Source organism: Otolemur garnettii, unplaced genomic scaffold (assembly GCF_000181295.1).
Source record: "Otolemur garnettii isolate 467f Iridium unplaced genomic scaffold, OtoGar3 scaffold00071, whole genome shotgun sequence".
In the NCBI taxonomy this organism is placed as follows: Eukaryota; Metazoa; Chordata; class Mammalia; order Primates; family Galagidae; genus Otolemur; species Otolemur garnettii.
In genome coordinates, this window is record NW_003852466.1 from 3,761,752 (window position 1) to 3,778,702 (window position 16,951).

At 37.7% G+C, this 16,951-nt stretch overlaps 2 protein-coding genes across 4 annotated transcripts in view; one reads left to right on the forward strand and one right to left on the reverse strand.

Moving 5' to 3' along the window:
* Nucleotides 1–226: 226 nt before the first annotated feature.
* Nucleotides 227–5,552, reverse strand: CHCHD7 (coiled-coil-helix-coiled-coil-helix domain containing 7). 2 transcript variants are annotated; one of them, XM_012807549.1, is made up of 5 exons: nucleotides 5,510–5,552; nucleotides 5,049–5,177; nucleotides 2,874–2,943; nucleotides 1,140–1,238; nucleotides 227–363 (listed from the first exon to the last, which is right to left on the reverse strand). In XM_012807549.1, exons 3-5 carry the CDS (start codon nucleotides 2,925–2,927, stop codon nucleotides 259–261), a joined length of 258 nt encoding a protein of 85 aa, XP_012663003.1. In that variant the 5' UTR covers nucleotides 2,928–2,943; nucleotides 5,049–5,177; nucleotides 5,510–5,552; the 3' UTR covers nucleotides 227–258. The 2 variants fall into 2 exon arrangements, with proteins under 2 accessions (XP_012663003.1, XP_023371174.1); XM_023515406.1 differs by lacking the exon at nucleotides 5,510–5,552 and adding an exon at nucleotides 4,460–4,583 and having other exon boundaries at nucleotides 5,049–5,109.
* Nucleotides 5,553–6,041: 489 nt separating this feature from the next.
* Nucleotides 6,042–16,951, forward strand: part of PLAG1 (PLAG1 zinc finger) — a 53,704-nt gene continuing 42,794 nt past the window's right edge. For both annotated transcript variants that reach the window (XM_003793680.2, XM_003793679.2), the window contains exon 1: nucleotides 6,042–6,221. The gene's annotated coding sequence lies outside the window, so the exon portion shown is untranslated. The remainder of the gene's footprint in view (nucleotides 6,222–16,951) is intronic.

The following is a 16,951-nucleotide window of genomic DNA, read 5'->3' on the forward strand; positions in this document are numbered from 1 at the left end:
GAGCTGGCGGGTTCAAATTCAGCCCGGGCCTGCTAAACAACAATGACAACTGCAACCAAAAAACGGCCAGGCGTTGTGGTGGGCACCTACTTGGAAAGTTGAGGCAAGAGAATCACTTAAGCCCAGGAATTGGAAGTTGCTGTGAGCTGTGATGCCACAGCACTCTACCCAGGGCAATAGCTTGAGGCTCTGTCTCAAAAAAAAAAAAAAAAAAATAGTCATCTGCTTCTAAGTTACATGATCAATTTTAATGCAACTTCAATAGGGCATCTTTCCCATTGCTCCCAAGATTTCGTCTCTCTCTGCGGCTGTAGGCATAGATGGCTTCACTCCATTCTGTCTTCTCTGGACCATGATAGAATTCTGTGTATAAGTATAAAAAAAGAAGAAACCAAGATCAGTCATGTATTAAATGCTAGTCATTTGCTAGTGATCTGCTTTGCTTCCTCAAAAAAGAAATTCTAAAAACCAAGTTTAAAAAAAATCCAAAACCTAGACTCCAGATAAATGTTTTCAAACAATTAACAATTAAATAGAAGTGGTTATTCCTACAGGAATACATTAACAGCAATTGGGTTGAGATTATACTACTCAAGTACAAAGCACAAAAATATATAGATTGCACTAAGCAATGTCACTAAATAATTGCTAAATGAAACCAAAAGTGCATCTAACAAAGAGAAAGGAAATTGCTAGGTTCAGTGCTCAGGGAAACAGGAATTATATACCAATATCTTAAGAGAAATAGGACCAGTTTAGCTACCATGATGGCAGAGAGAAAGGAGGAGGCAGAAACAGAAGCCTACCATCATTCTGTAATAGCAGGGGAAATTACACATTTTGTTCATCTCCAGGAAACTAAATTCACAGCCAGGCCTTTGTGATAGTACTACTTACACACCTAGAAAGACCCACCTATGTTAAAATTGCATTCCTGTAGCTTACAGTAGGGTGAGGCTGCTAACAAGAGCTCTTGAGGACCCTCTCGATTACCAACTAAAAGTACACACTGGATAAAGCTGAAAGGCTCAGTTTCCCTATGGACATCACTGGGGAAGAACTGTGGGTATTAACTAATTTCAGGCCTCAGTTTCAGCCTGAGACAGGTTTCAACACAGAGCTAGTCAAGCAAGGCTTACCCAGAATTTCCGACAGTGTTTGTATTTCAAGAAGTAAATGGAACACTTTTCCCGGTCATAGTTATTTTCATCCATACATCTGGTAGAAGCATCAGATTCCTTAAATACATAAGAGAGGCATCATTTAAAAGGTAGAATGAGATCTAAAAAGAAACAAAAAACTGAAGTTGCTTCCCCTATAGCAAATAATGTGAAATAGTTCACTTTTGTTCATTTTCTTGGGTAGACACTAACAAAAACTGAACAATCCTGCCAACGCACTCTGCTCAGGCAGACAGCTCCCTTTTCAGCAGAGCCAGTTTTCTGAACATCTGATCCAAACCATTGACTGCGATCAATTAATCCAGTAACCATTTAATAAGGAAGTGAGACAGAGTATATTATGTCCAAAATCACCGCGGTGCAGCCAGACTCTGTTTCCCGACTCCCAGCACAGCCCTCCTGCCTTTCCAAATCCTCACTCGCACTGGAATGTTTGATTGTAATGCTGGTTTCAAGATTCTAAGTAAATTGCCAATAACTGGTATACAGCAAGGCAACCTACATTAACACCATTCATCTCAATGAATTTTTGGCTTTCATTTACTCATTACACAAGTAAATACACTATTACGTACGCAAATTTTAATAGACATCATTAATATCACTTCAAAATAAAAAGTGAGCAACACAGGGCTGTGCATTCGAAAGGAGGGTAGTGCCACCAGGGGATTAAACTTAAGTCGTCTGAACTGAAAGTAGATTGAATAACAAACTTCAAAGTGACAGGTAAAACTCTGAGTCATCTAAAGAAAGCTTTCACTAAATAGGTAGGGAACTGCTTCACAGATCTAAGAACATTTTCTATCTAAAGAGATTTATTTACTAAAGCTAGCTGTTGAAAACTGACCTAATATCCAGAACAAAGCTAAATTTCTATGCCAAATATTTAATGAATGTATCTATTTGGAAAATGCATATGAGATAATGGAGCGTAATTTTCACAGTGCCAGTATAATAAACACATTATTCAAGTGCAGCAAAGCCACAGTAAGTATTGCAAGTTGTACCAATAAATGCCAATAAAAGCTTATTAGTAAAACAAAATATTACGCTGATGAGACACCTTTGTGAAAACCTTCAAGCTCTGAACAGGCTGATTCTATTATCAGCCCCTTGCTCTCAGCCAGGTTATCTCAAGGACATGATGAAATTATTGCTATTAAGACAATAAATTTCAGTGACAGTATAAAAATGTCATACCTTCCAACTTTCCACGTTTGGACTAAAGATTTTCCTCAGTGTTAACTAGACACTTGTTTATTATACAAATATAAGAAATGAAAAGATGAATCTTTGTTACCAAAATCATGAATATCTAAAAATACTCTAGTGAAATAACATGCCAGCCAGCAATATTTTTTTATGTAGAAATAAAAATACTGGCTCAGCGCCTGTGGCTCAAGTGGCTAGGGTGCCAGCCACATACACCTAAGGTGGCGGGTTCGAATCCAGCTCAGACCCGCCAAACAACAATGATGGTTGCAACCAAAAAATAGCCAGGCATTGTGGTGGGCGCCTGTGGTCCCAGCTACCTGGGAGGCTGAGGCAGGAGACTCGCTTGAGCCCAGGAGTTGGAGGTTGCTGTGAGCTGTGAAGTTACAGCACTCTACCCAAGGGGATAGCTTGAGGCTCTGTCTCAAAAAAAAAAAAGAAATAAAAATACTCATGAAAATTAAAAGCAAATCAGCCTACCAACAAGCAAGGATTTACGTCAGGATCTCTAAGCCTCCGTGTGACCATGGGCATTGTAACAGTTTTCTCACTGAAGATAGAGGAAAAAAGAGTTATACAATGAATGACAAGAAATCAATAAATCTCAAAAGCCCAAAAAGTACTGGAAAATTTAATTTGGGCACAATAATCATATGGTGAGGAACATGTATTCTCTGCATTTGAGAATAAAAACTTTGAATTTTTTTTTCCTTGCCTTGCCATGATGTTTCAACACAAAGGCCATATATTGAAATTCACCTATAAAAATTTGATTATAATATCCAATAAGAAAGACAGTTCAATTATAACTCAGTTGTAGTTTATTCTTAAGTTAAAGCAATTAAGTGTACTAACAAAAACTAAGAATACAGCATGCATTCTAACAATTACTTCCTTATTATACACTGATCAGTATACAAAGAAAGAATGAAATAATTTAGGACAGCCCAAATTTTGCAGAAGTACTCACCAACTAAAGTATAAGAATGTCTACTGTGTGGCCTATACTAGGATAGCTAATACGCCTAAAAGCCAACTTATTGTTTAGTCGACATTTCAAAAAGCCAAATGACAGTTCCCAAAGAACCAATTCATTATTCCAGGTTAAGTCATATAGTTGGGTAACGGGTATGCAAACTACATCTCAGAATATAGTTGTTCTCTATAACGGAATTCAACTGAAATTGATATGCTTATTGTCTCAAAGGAATGTCGTGGAAAAGACAAATTCAATAGTGAAATAATTATTTCAAAGTGACTTGTTTCAACATACTGGTATACTATTGATGAACCACCCATAAATATTTTTAAATGCTCTTAACTAATATTAAGGAGCTAATCTAACTTGTACTCCTGAATCCTGTTCTACCTTAATCATTCTTCTACCTAAAAAGACTAATGGAGAAGCCAGCAAATAATGCAGTGTGACCTACAAAATCTGACTGAATTAAATTGGTCAACGTAACAAGACAGAGGTCAGAATTCTTGTATGAAAGAATTCCTTGCTCAAGGAGAGTCCAGTGAAAAATAACAGTTATGTTAAAAGAAATAATGCATATTCAGGAAAAACAACCAAACCTGGTAAAGTCCTGTCAAGTGGAGGTATTCTCAACCAGAGCCACCCAGTCCAATTTCTTCTATTATGGGAAAGAATAAGATGTCTGGGCTAAAGGAAACCAACTAAACTTTGCTAAGGAGGATGGAAAAGCGTTTGTTTATTTAGGGGTACTTTACTTTGTAATAGCCACTAAATAATCAATCATTTTATGATTTTCATTGAGCAATACTTGATACCCAACCAAAAGAAACACATTGGCAAAAAGGAAATTCAAGCAGCTGTTCAATTTTTATATAAAAGTTTCTTCCTTTCCTAAACTTAATTTTTATTTATTTTTTTGCCAGTTTAACTTCTTCTAAGAGAGATGATGGTACTAGGTAAACTCACGGCTTTCTTCTTCACATCTGTCCTATGATGTGTGAACAACTATTAGAGGCAGGCAAACTTATATTGAAATTCAAATATTCTACCCTGTATTTTACCATCATTAGTTAGAAAAAAAACCCACCTTGGATCAGGCCTGCTGCTTGAATTTATTCACATTTCCTTTACCTTCTGGATTCTAAACACAAGTCCTCCCAAGTTTTTATTTCCGCAAGTTCCCTCCTTTGCATGAATTCCTCATGTGTTAACTAGACATAAAGAGGAAATGTCAATTTACAGTGAAGAGCCAGGCTGAAGGACAAGATTGAATGTTCTGTTACAGAGGCCTCATCTACTTGCTTTTTGAATGTACTAAACCAATGTTACAAGAGTCTACCACTAGCAGAGGAGAGCCAGAAAGAAAGCCAAGATCTGAGGCAGGGGCCGCTAAAACCACAGCACATTTGAGAAATGACACTAAAATCCACTGCACAGGGCAAACTGCTTAGTCAAGCAGTTCTTCATTTCCCATCCACAGGTTCACGTCCCCACTCTTCCAGCAGCTTAGAAAGGGAAGCGGGAAGGGAAGGTAACTGGCCACGTCCGCGCCTACACGCCGGTTGGAGCCCACACAGGGTCCAAGGCTCTGCTAAACCAGGAAGCTGACACACCCCACGCCGTTAACCCACTGCTGGGTCCAGAGGGGCAGGGGCAAGAAGTCAAGGGTGGCATACCGAGGGGGGCGGGGAGATCGAAGGAGAACCTGGAGAGAGGCGAATCCTAGGCCTCGTAGCCTTCCGGGATGCTGCCCGTCAGCGTCTAATCCTGAACGGCGGGCACAGGTGGACACACCTTGCTTTGCCCTGCGACGGTGCGAAAGGGGCAGGGGGTGAGAAAACGCGAGGTACTGGTGGGGTTGGGGACAGGCGATTGTGCTTCAAAGGCTGGAGAATAGGAAGATGGAGGACGAGCTGGTGGTGTCCGAGCGAGGCAGAGGTCACCTTCCTCGCCCCCAACCGGAACAGACCCGTATGGCCGGTGGAGAAGCTACAAGAAGGGCCCGTGCTGCGGCGCACCCTGTTGGGGGCGGCTCTGCGCAGCAGAAGTGGATCTGGGCCCTGCTGGAGCCCAGGTACGCCCGACTTTTCCCGCTCGCCTTCAGCCGCCGCGGAGGGAGGGGAGGGGGCCCACTCACCTCCGGCGGCCGCTTCGCCAGCGACCAAGCAGTCTCCAGCTCCAAACACGTCAATGGCTTGCGAAGCAGGACCTTAAGTACCGCGCATCCGAACATGCTGCCCCCGCGCCCCGGCGGCCGCTCACCCAATCGGTGCACACCGCTGCCAGACTGACAGCTGCGCAGGGCTCTGCGCGGCAGGGGCGGGCGGGCCTCGCCCCGCCCCATCGGTGGAAGGAGGGCCGAGGAAGGAGGAGTGGGCGGGGCGGTACCCGGGGCCCCGCCTCTCCCCACCCAGCCGCGCCCCCCCAAACAGGGGCCCGCCTCTTAACACTTCGGTTTGACGGACGGCACTACTGACCAATCGCCTGGCCGCATTCTAGCGGCGGCGTCGCCTAGTGGCAGGCCCCGGGGCAAAGCGCGCTTGGGAGGCGGGCCCAATGGCGGGCGGGGGGCGGGGGCGGGCCAACAGGAGGCGGGGGCGGTGGCAGAGCGGGCGGGGGGAGGCGGCGGTGGGCGCGACGTCGGCGGCGGCGGCGGCGGCGGCGGCGGCAGCTGCAAGTTGGGCTGCAGGGGCAGCGCATACACTACAATGGCTGCTGGAAAGAGGCGTAAGGAAACAATTTCCAGGCCCGCCGCGTCCAGCCCGAAATATGAGAAAAAAATTATTAGAAATTCCGCGGGCGGTGTAAAGGCGGCGGACGGGCCGGAGGGAGGATGTTAAAGCCCAGCGGTGAGTTCTCCCGGGGTCCGGGGCGGCGGAGAGGCGTTTAGCGGGAGAAATATCAGGGTTATTTAAATTATGGGACTAGCCGAGGGGGCAGAGGAGCAGCGGCGGCGGCAGGAGGAGGAAAAGTTTGTGCTACTCTCAGCCCCTGCTCAGGACCCCAGAGAGAAAAATAATAATAAAAAATAAAATAAATTAATTCCGCGGGGCTGCGAGGACTCCTGAAGTCGCTTCTGACAGGGCAGGGGGCGATGCGGCTGGGGACCCGAAGGTGAGGTCGGTGGGAAAAAAAAAACACCCTTTATTCAGGGTCTGGAAAGTTTGAAAAGTTTTCCTCCTCCTCCTCCTCCTCCTCCTCTCTGGTGCTGTGAATATTGTGACAGCGGCAGCGGCAGCAGCGAGAGCGGAAGACATTAGAGACCCGAAAAATAAGGGAAAAATTAATATAAATTCAGTTTTGAGAGTAAACTCTCCGCATTTTCCACCAAAACATCCCGGGGGAAGGTCGCTTCCCAAAGGGCCTGGCGGAAACCCTCAGTCGGCAATATTTGGGGGCCACTTTGAGTGACTTGGGGTAACTTTGCCCCTTTTTCAAAAGAGGTTTTTCTTTTCTGGAGAAATGAATTTGTTTTTGCCTTTTCCTCAGGTGGGCGAGCCGGGGTCGGGGTGCGGGGTCTACGGGGAGGTGTAAGCCCGGGGTGTGTGGCTGCGAGGGGGGGTAGGGGGAGGGGGTGCTAAATGAAAGCAGGAGATCGGCACAGAGCAGGGACAGCTTGTTGTCAGTATCATAAACAACCAAAATGGAGGGAGAACTCAGGCATATAACCAAATAAAAATTTTTTAAAAATCGCAAAAAATCCCTAAAAATCCGGGATGCTCCCCCTTTTCTCGCTAAAGGTAAAAGTATGTACCGCTTTTCCCCTGAAGTCCATTTTGACTTTGCAGGGACCAAGGAGTTAATATTTATTTATTTTTTAAAACTTTCGAAGGGCAAAAGCCTTTTATAACTCAACCGACAATGAGAAAACGTGAAAATCCGATGCAAGAGAAGCAGGGGGAGGGAGGGGGGAGGTGGAAGTGCAGAAACTACTAAACTTATGGTAATGTGGACTGATCTGAGATAAGATAAACACTATATTTGCTATTTTATAACTCTTTTTTAATGATCTTTACGGGGTTTTTTTTGTTGGAAAAAAACGATGCCATTTTCTTAATAGAGTTAATGTGTGTGATTGGAAGAATAACCCTTCCCGGCTTTAGATTGCATTTTCGTCGCATTTATGCTTCAGGTTTTGTTAGTGGCTCCCTCCTTTCTTTAAACTGGGCTCTACAGAGGAGGGGTAGGGAGGTGATGTTGCACAGAGAGACTGGAGTGCAAGACTCGAGTACCTTTTGGGGAGGGGTGGGGAGTTGCTTGGTTTCGCCCTTCCTGACACGTTTGCTTCACCTGTTCATCCTTACTCAAGAAGGTTAAGCTGAAGTTTTCTGGGTTTACGTATATAAAAGGATGGTGCCTCTTGCATCACATTGATGTTAATGGGAAAGTGCTGCTGATGTTGGTTCCACGTGGGATATGGGACAGAGCAGGGCATTTTAAAGGGACAGCTTCTCTTTTCTTATGGTTTTCATCACCTACACAGAACCACTGTCTGAGGACCAAAAGCCGAGGTGCTGGGGGTGGTGGTGATGGAAGAGCCTTCTCTTTCCATTACCCCAGTGCACCCACCTTTAGGAGTGATGGAGGGAGGTGAGGGATAAACAGGCTCAACAGGAGATGGAGATGTGTGTAGATTAGTTTGTTCCAAGCTGTTCTTTTGTGTGACAAGCCCTCCCAGGAATTTTTCATGTTACATTGCTTTGCTTTGGAAGCTGATTTTGGAAGGAATTTTGGAAAAATGGAAATAGTTTAAGGTGTGTGGTGTGATGGTATAGCACTATTGAACAGTTATGAATTCTGTGCAGTGAGATCAAAGAGATGTGTATGCCCATAATGTGATTTTACAGCCATTTTGCAGAAGCTGTAAAATACCTAATATTCAGTTTGGTTTAAGGCATATTGAGGGCTTCTGGTTGAAAATTATAGACAGATTTCTTAACATTGTAAGTAGTAGGCATTTCTTTGGAAGGGGGAAGCACACACACCAACATGGAAAAGTTTACATATATATCCATTTTTAAAGCCCATCCTGTACACGTGGTGTGACATTGCACCTTTGAAATGAAAAGACTTTAAAATCCTGAGACCTATCAGTTTGCATCTTCTCAGTTGAATTTATTTGTGTTATTACACAGAAAGTGTTTACAGATCATAAACTACCATTGACGCTTATGTTTTCAATTTTCACAATATTTTCAAAATTTAAAATGTATAAGTAGTTAGCCATAGTCTGTTTGAGAATAAGGTTGATCTTGAGTAGAAACTAATGTTCCATTTTCCACAGGCATATGGAGTTTCTGAAATAAATCCCTATTTTTCTTTGCTTTTATGATTTTATAGAACTGGATTAAAATTAGAGCTGAATTTTTAAACTTCTTACACTGTTTCTTTGGTCATACTCCACAAATTATTAATTTGTAGTCCATTGTATGTTGACAACTGAGCCCTTCTCTCCACCTTTCTGTGAATATCTCCATAACAACATGATGTTGGCATAGTGTTTGAGTACATCATCTTGTGGTTTCTGATTTTGGAAGCAATTACAACTTTCTAAGAACTCATTAAAAAATGAGTTAATCCCATGACCCACACATAAATCAAAATTGATTGAGCTATAAATGGAAAAAAGAAACTACTCCCCCCAAATAATCTCCAGTCCAGAGGATTCAGAATGCCCTAATACTTAAAAATTCTTTTGAAGTTTAGCTTCCGTTTTCACTGCGTTTTGGCTCAAGACAGTTACATTGACTACAAGTAGTCAGACTTATTCTATGCGTTTAAAATAAATAAGTTTTAGATCTCGAATAGTTGCACTTTGACAAACCAGGTACTAATATTAATAAATTCAGTCTTTATAAAAATGAAGGAAAAGTATTTCTTCTAGTTGTATTTAGGTCATTTTGTTATTCAGATTGTTCAGACATGATTGGTTTATTGTGAACCTAAATAAAAGTGCTGGTATTGTCATTTTTTTTTCTTACTACATGGGATGGTATAAAACTTCGTTCATGCTTGGGTGTTACACAACTGGCTACTTGTCTGTATTAGAAAATGCACTCAGTGGGCAAATATAAAATCTGTATGCCTCAGAGAATCTTAGAGTACAACACAATATCTAATCTGAATTGATGGTATTGAGCTTTTTGATACCTTAGAAATACTACCTGTTGAATATCCTTCGTCTAAAGGTTACTATTAAATTATACCAATTTATAGAAATAACGTAAGGTTGTGTACTTAAAAATCTCTATTTCAGTTAGAATCAGAGAAACTTCATGGATTGAGATTCTTATTTGAAACTTAAGTGCTTAATTTTGCTATTTGAAATTCTATAGATAATTTTAGCTGCTGTGGAAGATAACTTAGAACTGTGGTTTAATACTGGTAAACTTTTGTATCTGGATTTTTACTACAACAAAAATATTTTAATAAATAAGGCATTTTACAACTAAATAGATTAGTGAATTTGCTTTTATCAATGTAGCTTAAAATTTTAAGAATTTTTTTGTGTTTTAATATATAAAACTGGAGGGGGGTGTTCCTTCATTTTTAACATGATCTTTACATACATTTTGGTTTGGTTTTCTGCACATTTTTCTTTCTGAGGATTAAACTGTTGTTTCCTAAATTAAATGCAATGCTCTTGTTATAACTGAGATTTGGAAAGCCAGATACTAAAACATATCTGTAGCTATCTTTGATGCTTTGTGTGAGTAATCATTTGCCTCTTAAGCTGTGTAATCAAAATGATCATTTCATCTAAGATTATTTTAGTATATTTTATTTAGAATCCTATTCTTTGGAAAATTAAGATCTGTGAAAAATTACCTGTTATACTCATACACCTAAGGAAAAAAGTTTTCCTGAGGAACTTTACAGTACCTGGAATACATATTCTTTTTGATGTGTTTGCAAATGTATAAGAAATAAATAGAAATTTTTTTCTATTTATATTGATAACATCTCAGATTGTTTAGTTAGTTGAGTGAGGGAAGAGTTTCAAAAGGAGAGAACTGAATTGGTTCTACAAAATCCAAAATAGTGAATGTGTTCAAGGTAAAAGAGCTGTAAATCATCTCTTAAGCCATTTTTAAATCTTTTAAGAACCTGATAAATGCCTTTTTTCAAACATAGAATGCTTTCAAAGTATATCAGTCACTTCTAAAAAACAAAGGTAAACCTTTAATTTCTTTAGTTTTAACAGGAATTAATATAGGCAGCATATTTAATCAATTAGTAAGTGTTTAGGTAGCCATGGGAAAGTATTTACAAATAAGTTAAATGTGAGGGCAGGATACACTGGATTGATGAAATTTAAAGTTAACTGTGATTTTATAATTCATACATGGGAATTTATTTCTATATTAACATAGGAACACTTTGGAAGTAACTATTTTTTGCTTTTTGTATTTATTTCATTACTTAAATTTTTTGAAATTCCCAAACCTGAAATCCACAGTTAATACTGTTCATTTTATATCAGGGCAACTTTTTTATTTCATTGTACATTTCATTTGAAAATTTAATTTGAGAAATTAAGGGAAAAATTTAAATTATTTTATAAAAGTATTGGTGTATAGTTATTGATGTTTGAAGTTAGGAGAAATGAGTATATGTGTATGAAAGGCTAGAAGAAATTTTTACAGAAGCATAATGTGAGTTTTACTTTTCAATCAGTTAGCCTGCTGCCAGTGGTTTGCATTTTCCTCAGTGTATCCAGTTGACCCTGCCTCCTCTTTAGAAGGTGGTATTGGTCAGGATTTGATGGTGTGGTACTACCAAAGGCACTTGGGTGTTTCTGTTTTCTGATTTTGTGGGTGTATTGGTGTTTGTTGTTGGTAAGGATTTTGCTTCTTTAAAAAAATACTCATCAGAATATTTTTAAAAAATTATAAAACACAAATATCTCATTTTTGAAAAGTGAGGTGGTGTGATCCTGTATTAAAATTGTTAGTATTTAAAAGTCCCTGGATATCTTATAAACAGAGTTACTGCTAGATCATGGTATTAAAACTAACCACAGTGTGTTCTGGGAATTTGAGATGACTGCCTAAGAAATGTATGTGCATATGTAGAATTATAACTAGGCAATTATGTCCTAGGTTAATAAGACAATTTGCTGAAAATATTTTCTTACATTCAAAAAGTGGAATCCCTTCCTAATCTAAAAACATAGAAAACCTAGAAATGTGAAGGTCTTAGAAAACCAAAATGGTTTGGGGGTATCTTTAAAATTAAGAGTTTTAAACAATGAAAATATATAACAACAACATCAGTGTGGACCAAAATGTCCAAAATTGATGGTAAAGAAGTAGGTAGATAAGAGTTTCAGAATAAAATAACAATTATGATACATTGAGAATTTAGCTTATATGAATTAAGAATAATCAACTACAAAGTAAAAATTATAAATATACTTTTAAAATGAGAGGATTAATTGGAAGAACCTATCAGAATATTTTAAATACAAACTACTGGTTTTATAATAACCTTTAAAAAAATAAGTCCCCTCCTTATCTTCTTAGATTTGGATTAAATTAATTTAAAATTCTAAGAATAATTTGTAGTGGTTATCTGGAATTCTTTTTTAAAAAATAAGAAAAAATCATTTTTTGCTATTTTTAAAAAAGATTTTAAAGATTGTTTTACGTGTGTACCTATGTAAAGTGTTCTGAGAACTTTAGAAACTATTGAACATTGCTTTCTTCATTGTTCATCAAAAAGCTTAAACTTTCCTTTAAGTTATTGATACAAATTTTAAAACCTCGTTCTTAGAATAATTTGCTTTGTGGAGTTTTTTAGAACAATTTAAATAATTTCTTACAGACTTGATAACATTTAAAAAGCTTTTCACAAGATAAAGATAACATTTCACCAACAAAGTTCTTAATTTCTGGAATGTTTTTAGGTGTATGCTGCTGATAAAAGGAATTTTTCTTTCCCTTTAATTAATTAGTAATTGATTTTCTAAAGAAGAGTCTAAGCCTTTGAGTGTTATGTTCAGGAATAGAATTTGCCTTTAGTATTGGAAAATATTTTGAGAGTGGAGGAGGCATCTTTTCTTAAAGGCAGTAGTGAGTCCTCTACAAATTGTGAATGATTGCCATTGCAGAGTCCTCACTTCTGCCTTTTTTGAGAGAAAGAGCCTCATTTCAGACTTTTAGTCATTAAGTATTTGAGTTACCGTCTCAAACCATCTTTGGAATTGCACCCATACAAAGTGGTTATGAGTTGCTATCTTTTAATTTCTGAATATGAGAATATTCTCTGAATAAATACTGCAATTAAAGGGCTGCCATCCGGCTTTAAAAATACATACATATTTCTTTAATCAATAATTAGACATTAAAACCTTTAACTTTAATACACCTTTTGGCGACTGTTAAACTAGAAATCAATTAGAAAATGAAGAAGTTAACCCCTGTAGCTAAAGGACAGAATGAGAAAGTGTTATCAATTTTGTTCCCTTGAAGATACATTAATAACCATTGATTTAATGGTTCTTGATCAGAAAAATTTAGGAAATTGAACTTGGAAGCTTGAGACCGTTCAAGTGTACAGGCTCAAAGTAGCACCAGTTAAATTTTAGTCTGCAGATTTTCCCCAGTAACTTAATTTTATTCTTTTGTATTATCTTAATACTGGTATTACCTAGAGCCCACAACACTTTTCATTATACCCTAAAAGAGTTATAGTAAGTTTTATTTTTATCAACTTTAGGCAGTGGAGTGGAAATATTGTTTTGTATGAGAGTACATTTCCTTTCTCAAGCTACTTTTTATATTTCCTAACATAATTTCTCTAAGTATTGCATTCTAATGAAGAGAAATTAGCTCCATTACTTTAAAACTAAATTTGTTATTTGCAATTTATGGCAGAGTTTTCACTTTGTGTATTTGTGTAAGATCTATTATAACTTTAAAACTAAGTGTTAATATGACCAGGGTATCTGATGATAGAATACATCCACTTCCCTTGTACCTTTAAAATTGTTTTCTAAGTAAGTCTGAGAAAATGTTTTTCATGTTTTTCACTAATTGTTATTCTCTGAGGTAATTTAATTGAGGAAAATTTCAATCTAGATTACGTTTATCTTCTAAAAATAGTACTAGTGTCTTTGAAGAATCACTCTTGGAATTCATATAATAAAATGGGTTAATTCTACCAAGAGCAGCAGAAGCAGCCCTGCCTGTTATGTAAAGTCAGGAAGGTGCCTGTGAGACAGGACACTGGGGACAGGGGCTAGTGGCATTTGATGCTCTGCTTTTTCTTGCTTCATAAAACCTGAACAACCTCAAAGCTAACACGCAGACAGGTAGCCGTCTCAGCTCTGCTCTGTGTGAAGTACCTGTATCAGGTCCAGCATTTAGTGGAATTTACTTCAGTTTACTACTAAGAAAAAATATGAAAGAAGTATTTTTCAGCAATAATTTGGCACATATCACATTTTAAAAGATACTATATGTAAAATATTTCATCATAATTGTTTACCCAAATCAAAATGAAAGCAAACTATAAAGTAATAGATTTAATTAGATATAAAATAAAGGCTTTAAAAATTTAACTGAATAACTGGATTTGCTGTTGACATACATGGAATTTTAATTGAATAGTTGTTTTTGTCTGTGAATCTATATTGTATGCCTTGAAGTTTGTAAACAGAGTTAATGTACGTAGAAACAGTGTATAGCCGTTCTTAAGTATCTATCCTTTGACAGTTAACAAAAATATTTTTTTTCAAATACATGGCCAAAATTACTTCAAAGATCATAGTATCTTCAGTTATTTTAGTTGTTTTTCAAAGAAAAATGGTGAAAAAATGTACTAATTACTCAGTTGACTATTGTACTTGAAAATTTTAATTACCAAGGATTTAATACTATTTGTGATATTTTACTTTTTTTAAGTACTGTTACAGATGTTTTCCTTAAAAAGCCTTTCTTTTTGGACATGATAACCTGATGCCTGCACTTCCTATCCCATGATTGCTCTTGTGAGATTGCTAGTAATCAGACAGTTATTTTAGAACTCTAACTGTATAACTGCTTTTATTTACTAGGAGTATTCCTGTTCCTAAGATCACGTTATTCTTGAAAGAAATTCCTATCTTGGAGCACTTTTAGTAGAGCTTGGGTTATTTTTTAAAAATATACTAGAGATACAACTGCTTTACGTAAACATTGGATCTGATGTGATGCCTGAATTTAATCATACCCAGGTCACCTTTTATTGGTCAGTGCAGAAAAAGGAAGAGAAAGCAATTTGTTATGAGAGAAGTGCAGCTGATCACATTCCGGGGCTGACTCACAGTAACTTTTCTACAGTGCCTGCTACCTCTTCCAGAATTCAAAGGAACTGCCTAATTAAAACCAAAATACCCATATGTCTTCAGAAGTTGTTTCCCTAATCAGGTTTCAGGCGCACTCGTGCCTCCCCTGGCCCTCCCAAGTGTCCTTGCTGTCCCTTCTGTCTGTTCTCAGTGCTGCCACCCTGTGTATGGCAGTGCCTCTACCGCATGTACTAACTTCATGGGCTTTATCATCAAGCAGTAACATCCAAAACCACCTGTGGGGAATGAGCAAACATGTTAAAACTAACATAAAGGTATTGTGGTATGCCTGCTTCTGTGCTTGATGCTGTATACTAAGTCTAGATTTTTTTTTTAATTGCACAGTTCGAAGTGTGGTATTTAACATCTGGAGGTGAAATTTAGAAATTTTTAAAGTAAATCCCTTTATCTGTTTCATCCATCATTTCTCTGAAATAAAGTAGAATTGGACGAGTATTTTAAATCTAGCTTGAAATTGATCAAAATTAAAGCAGATGTTGTGATCCTTTAAAGAGGAAAGATGTTACAAGATTTTAATTTTAGCCAAGTTTTAGTTAAAAGTTTTTCCTAGTAAAAACAAAACCAAAAATGAGCCCAAAAAAAGAGACTGTTTCTGTTTTAAAGAAAAAGAAACTTAACTTGATTGGTTGAATTTTCTCCTGAATCATTAGCCAACATGACTTAAATTTTATCACCCAAAATACTTTGATTATTAATGCTATGCTTCAGCCATAAAATAATTACTTTAGCTGGATCTCAGTCTTTCCTTTTACCTATATTATCTCATTTAATTTTCACAGTAATCTTGTGGGACGGGAAGTGCAGGGATAATGTGTATATGAGAAGCAGTAATGATTTCAGAAATCGAAATTCTGTTACTTTTTATACATAAATCTTTAGAACGGACAGATCATAGAATTATCATAAACTAATTTGCTAGCACAAACCTGAACTATGTCCATATTGAGGTAATATATTTATAAAGTAATACATTTGTTGCAAAAATTAAAAATGCAGGCATAATGTTGACAGTAACTCAAATTAGAAAGTACTATATGTCTACTTATTTTTAAGCTATACAAAAAGAATTAGGGCAAAAGTAATAAACTTACTAAGTTAAAGGAGATTTTGGAAAATATAAACCTAAATTTTGTTTTATAGTAAGGACCTTAAATAGGCACAGTTTTAATTTTTACTTTACACAAATTTATAGCAAAGCTATCTGAACAAAGAATATACTATTTTTTCCTAATTATTGAATGGTCTTCATTTGATAAACAATGTAATTCTATGTGATGATAATTGAAAATATTGCTTACTTTGGTTAATTTTAGATGTTAGGCAAAAATATCACTGATGAACTTCCCACATAGGAGAATTAAAAAGAAATCAATGTAGTATATTGTCCTGATTACTATAAAATTCCAAGTTCTGGATCTCCATGTTATTATTCATGTGATTATTTTCACAGGTTTGGGGGGTTTAGAGATCCTCTCTGTTTCGTTTTCTGTGTCCCCCACAACACACACACTAATACTAACATTTTTTTACACTTGATTGACATGAAAAATGTAATTAAATATTGAATCAAGAGAGAAAAGTTATAAAAATTTTTCTGCTTTATTCCATTATTTAAGATTGGGTCTGCTAAACTTATTTTGATAAATAAAGCAATCTGAGAGTTGTAAGAACTTGTCTAAACTCTTGTGACAATTATAGCCTCCAAGTTTCTTGCTTGTGTCCACCTCCAGAGAACTGTGCTGCTACTTAGAATGATGAGTAGTATTTTATCAGACATTGATGTCTTCTGCAATAAGACAGAATGTAGTTTGTTTTTGTTCTGTGTCCTGTGTATTAAAGGAGCCAGAAGTGGGAGAGAGTCCTTCATGCCATTCTAAGTTTGCTAATATTTGCCCTCTACTTTTTCCTTGTCTTCTTTTATGCTTTTTAGATAGTCGGCTAATATACAAAAGAGATCACAAAGTCATATACAGGAGAACCTCTATAGTTGACCACCTCCTGAGGGTGATCTAATTTTCATAGAGGAGGTGGGCACCATGTGAACATGTCGGTACAGCAGGCCTGGTTCCTTACGCTGACCGTCTCCTTACACTGGCCACATCTCTTTACGCTGGCCATCTCCTTACACTGCCCACATCTCCTTACGCTGGCCATCTCCTTACGCTGGCCATCTCCTTACACTGGCCACATCTCCTTACGCTGGCCATCTCCTTACACTGGCCACATCTC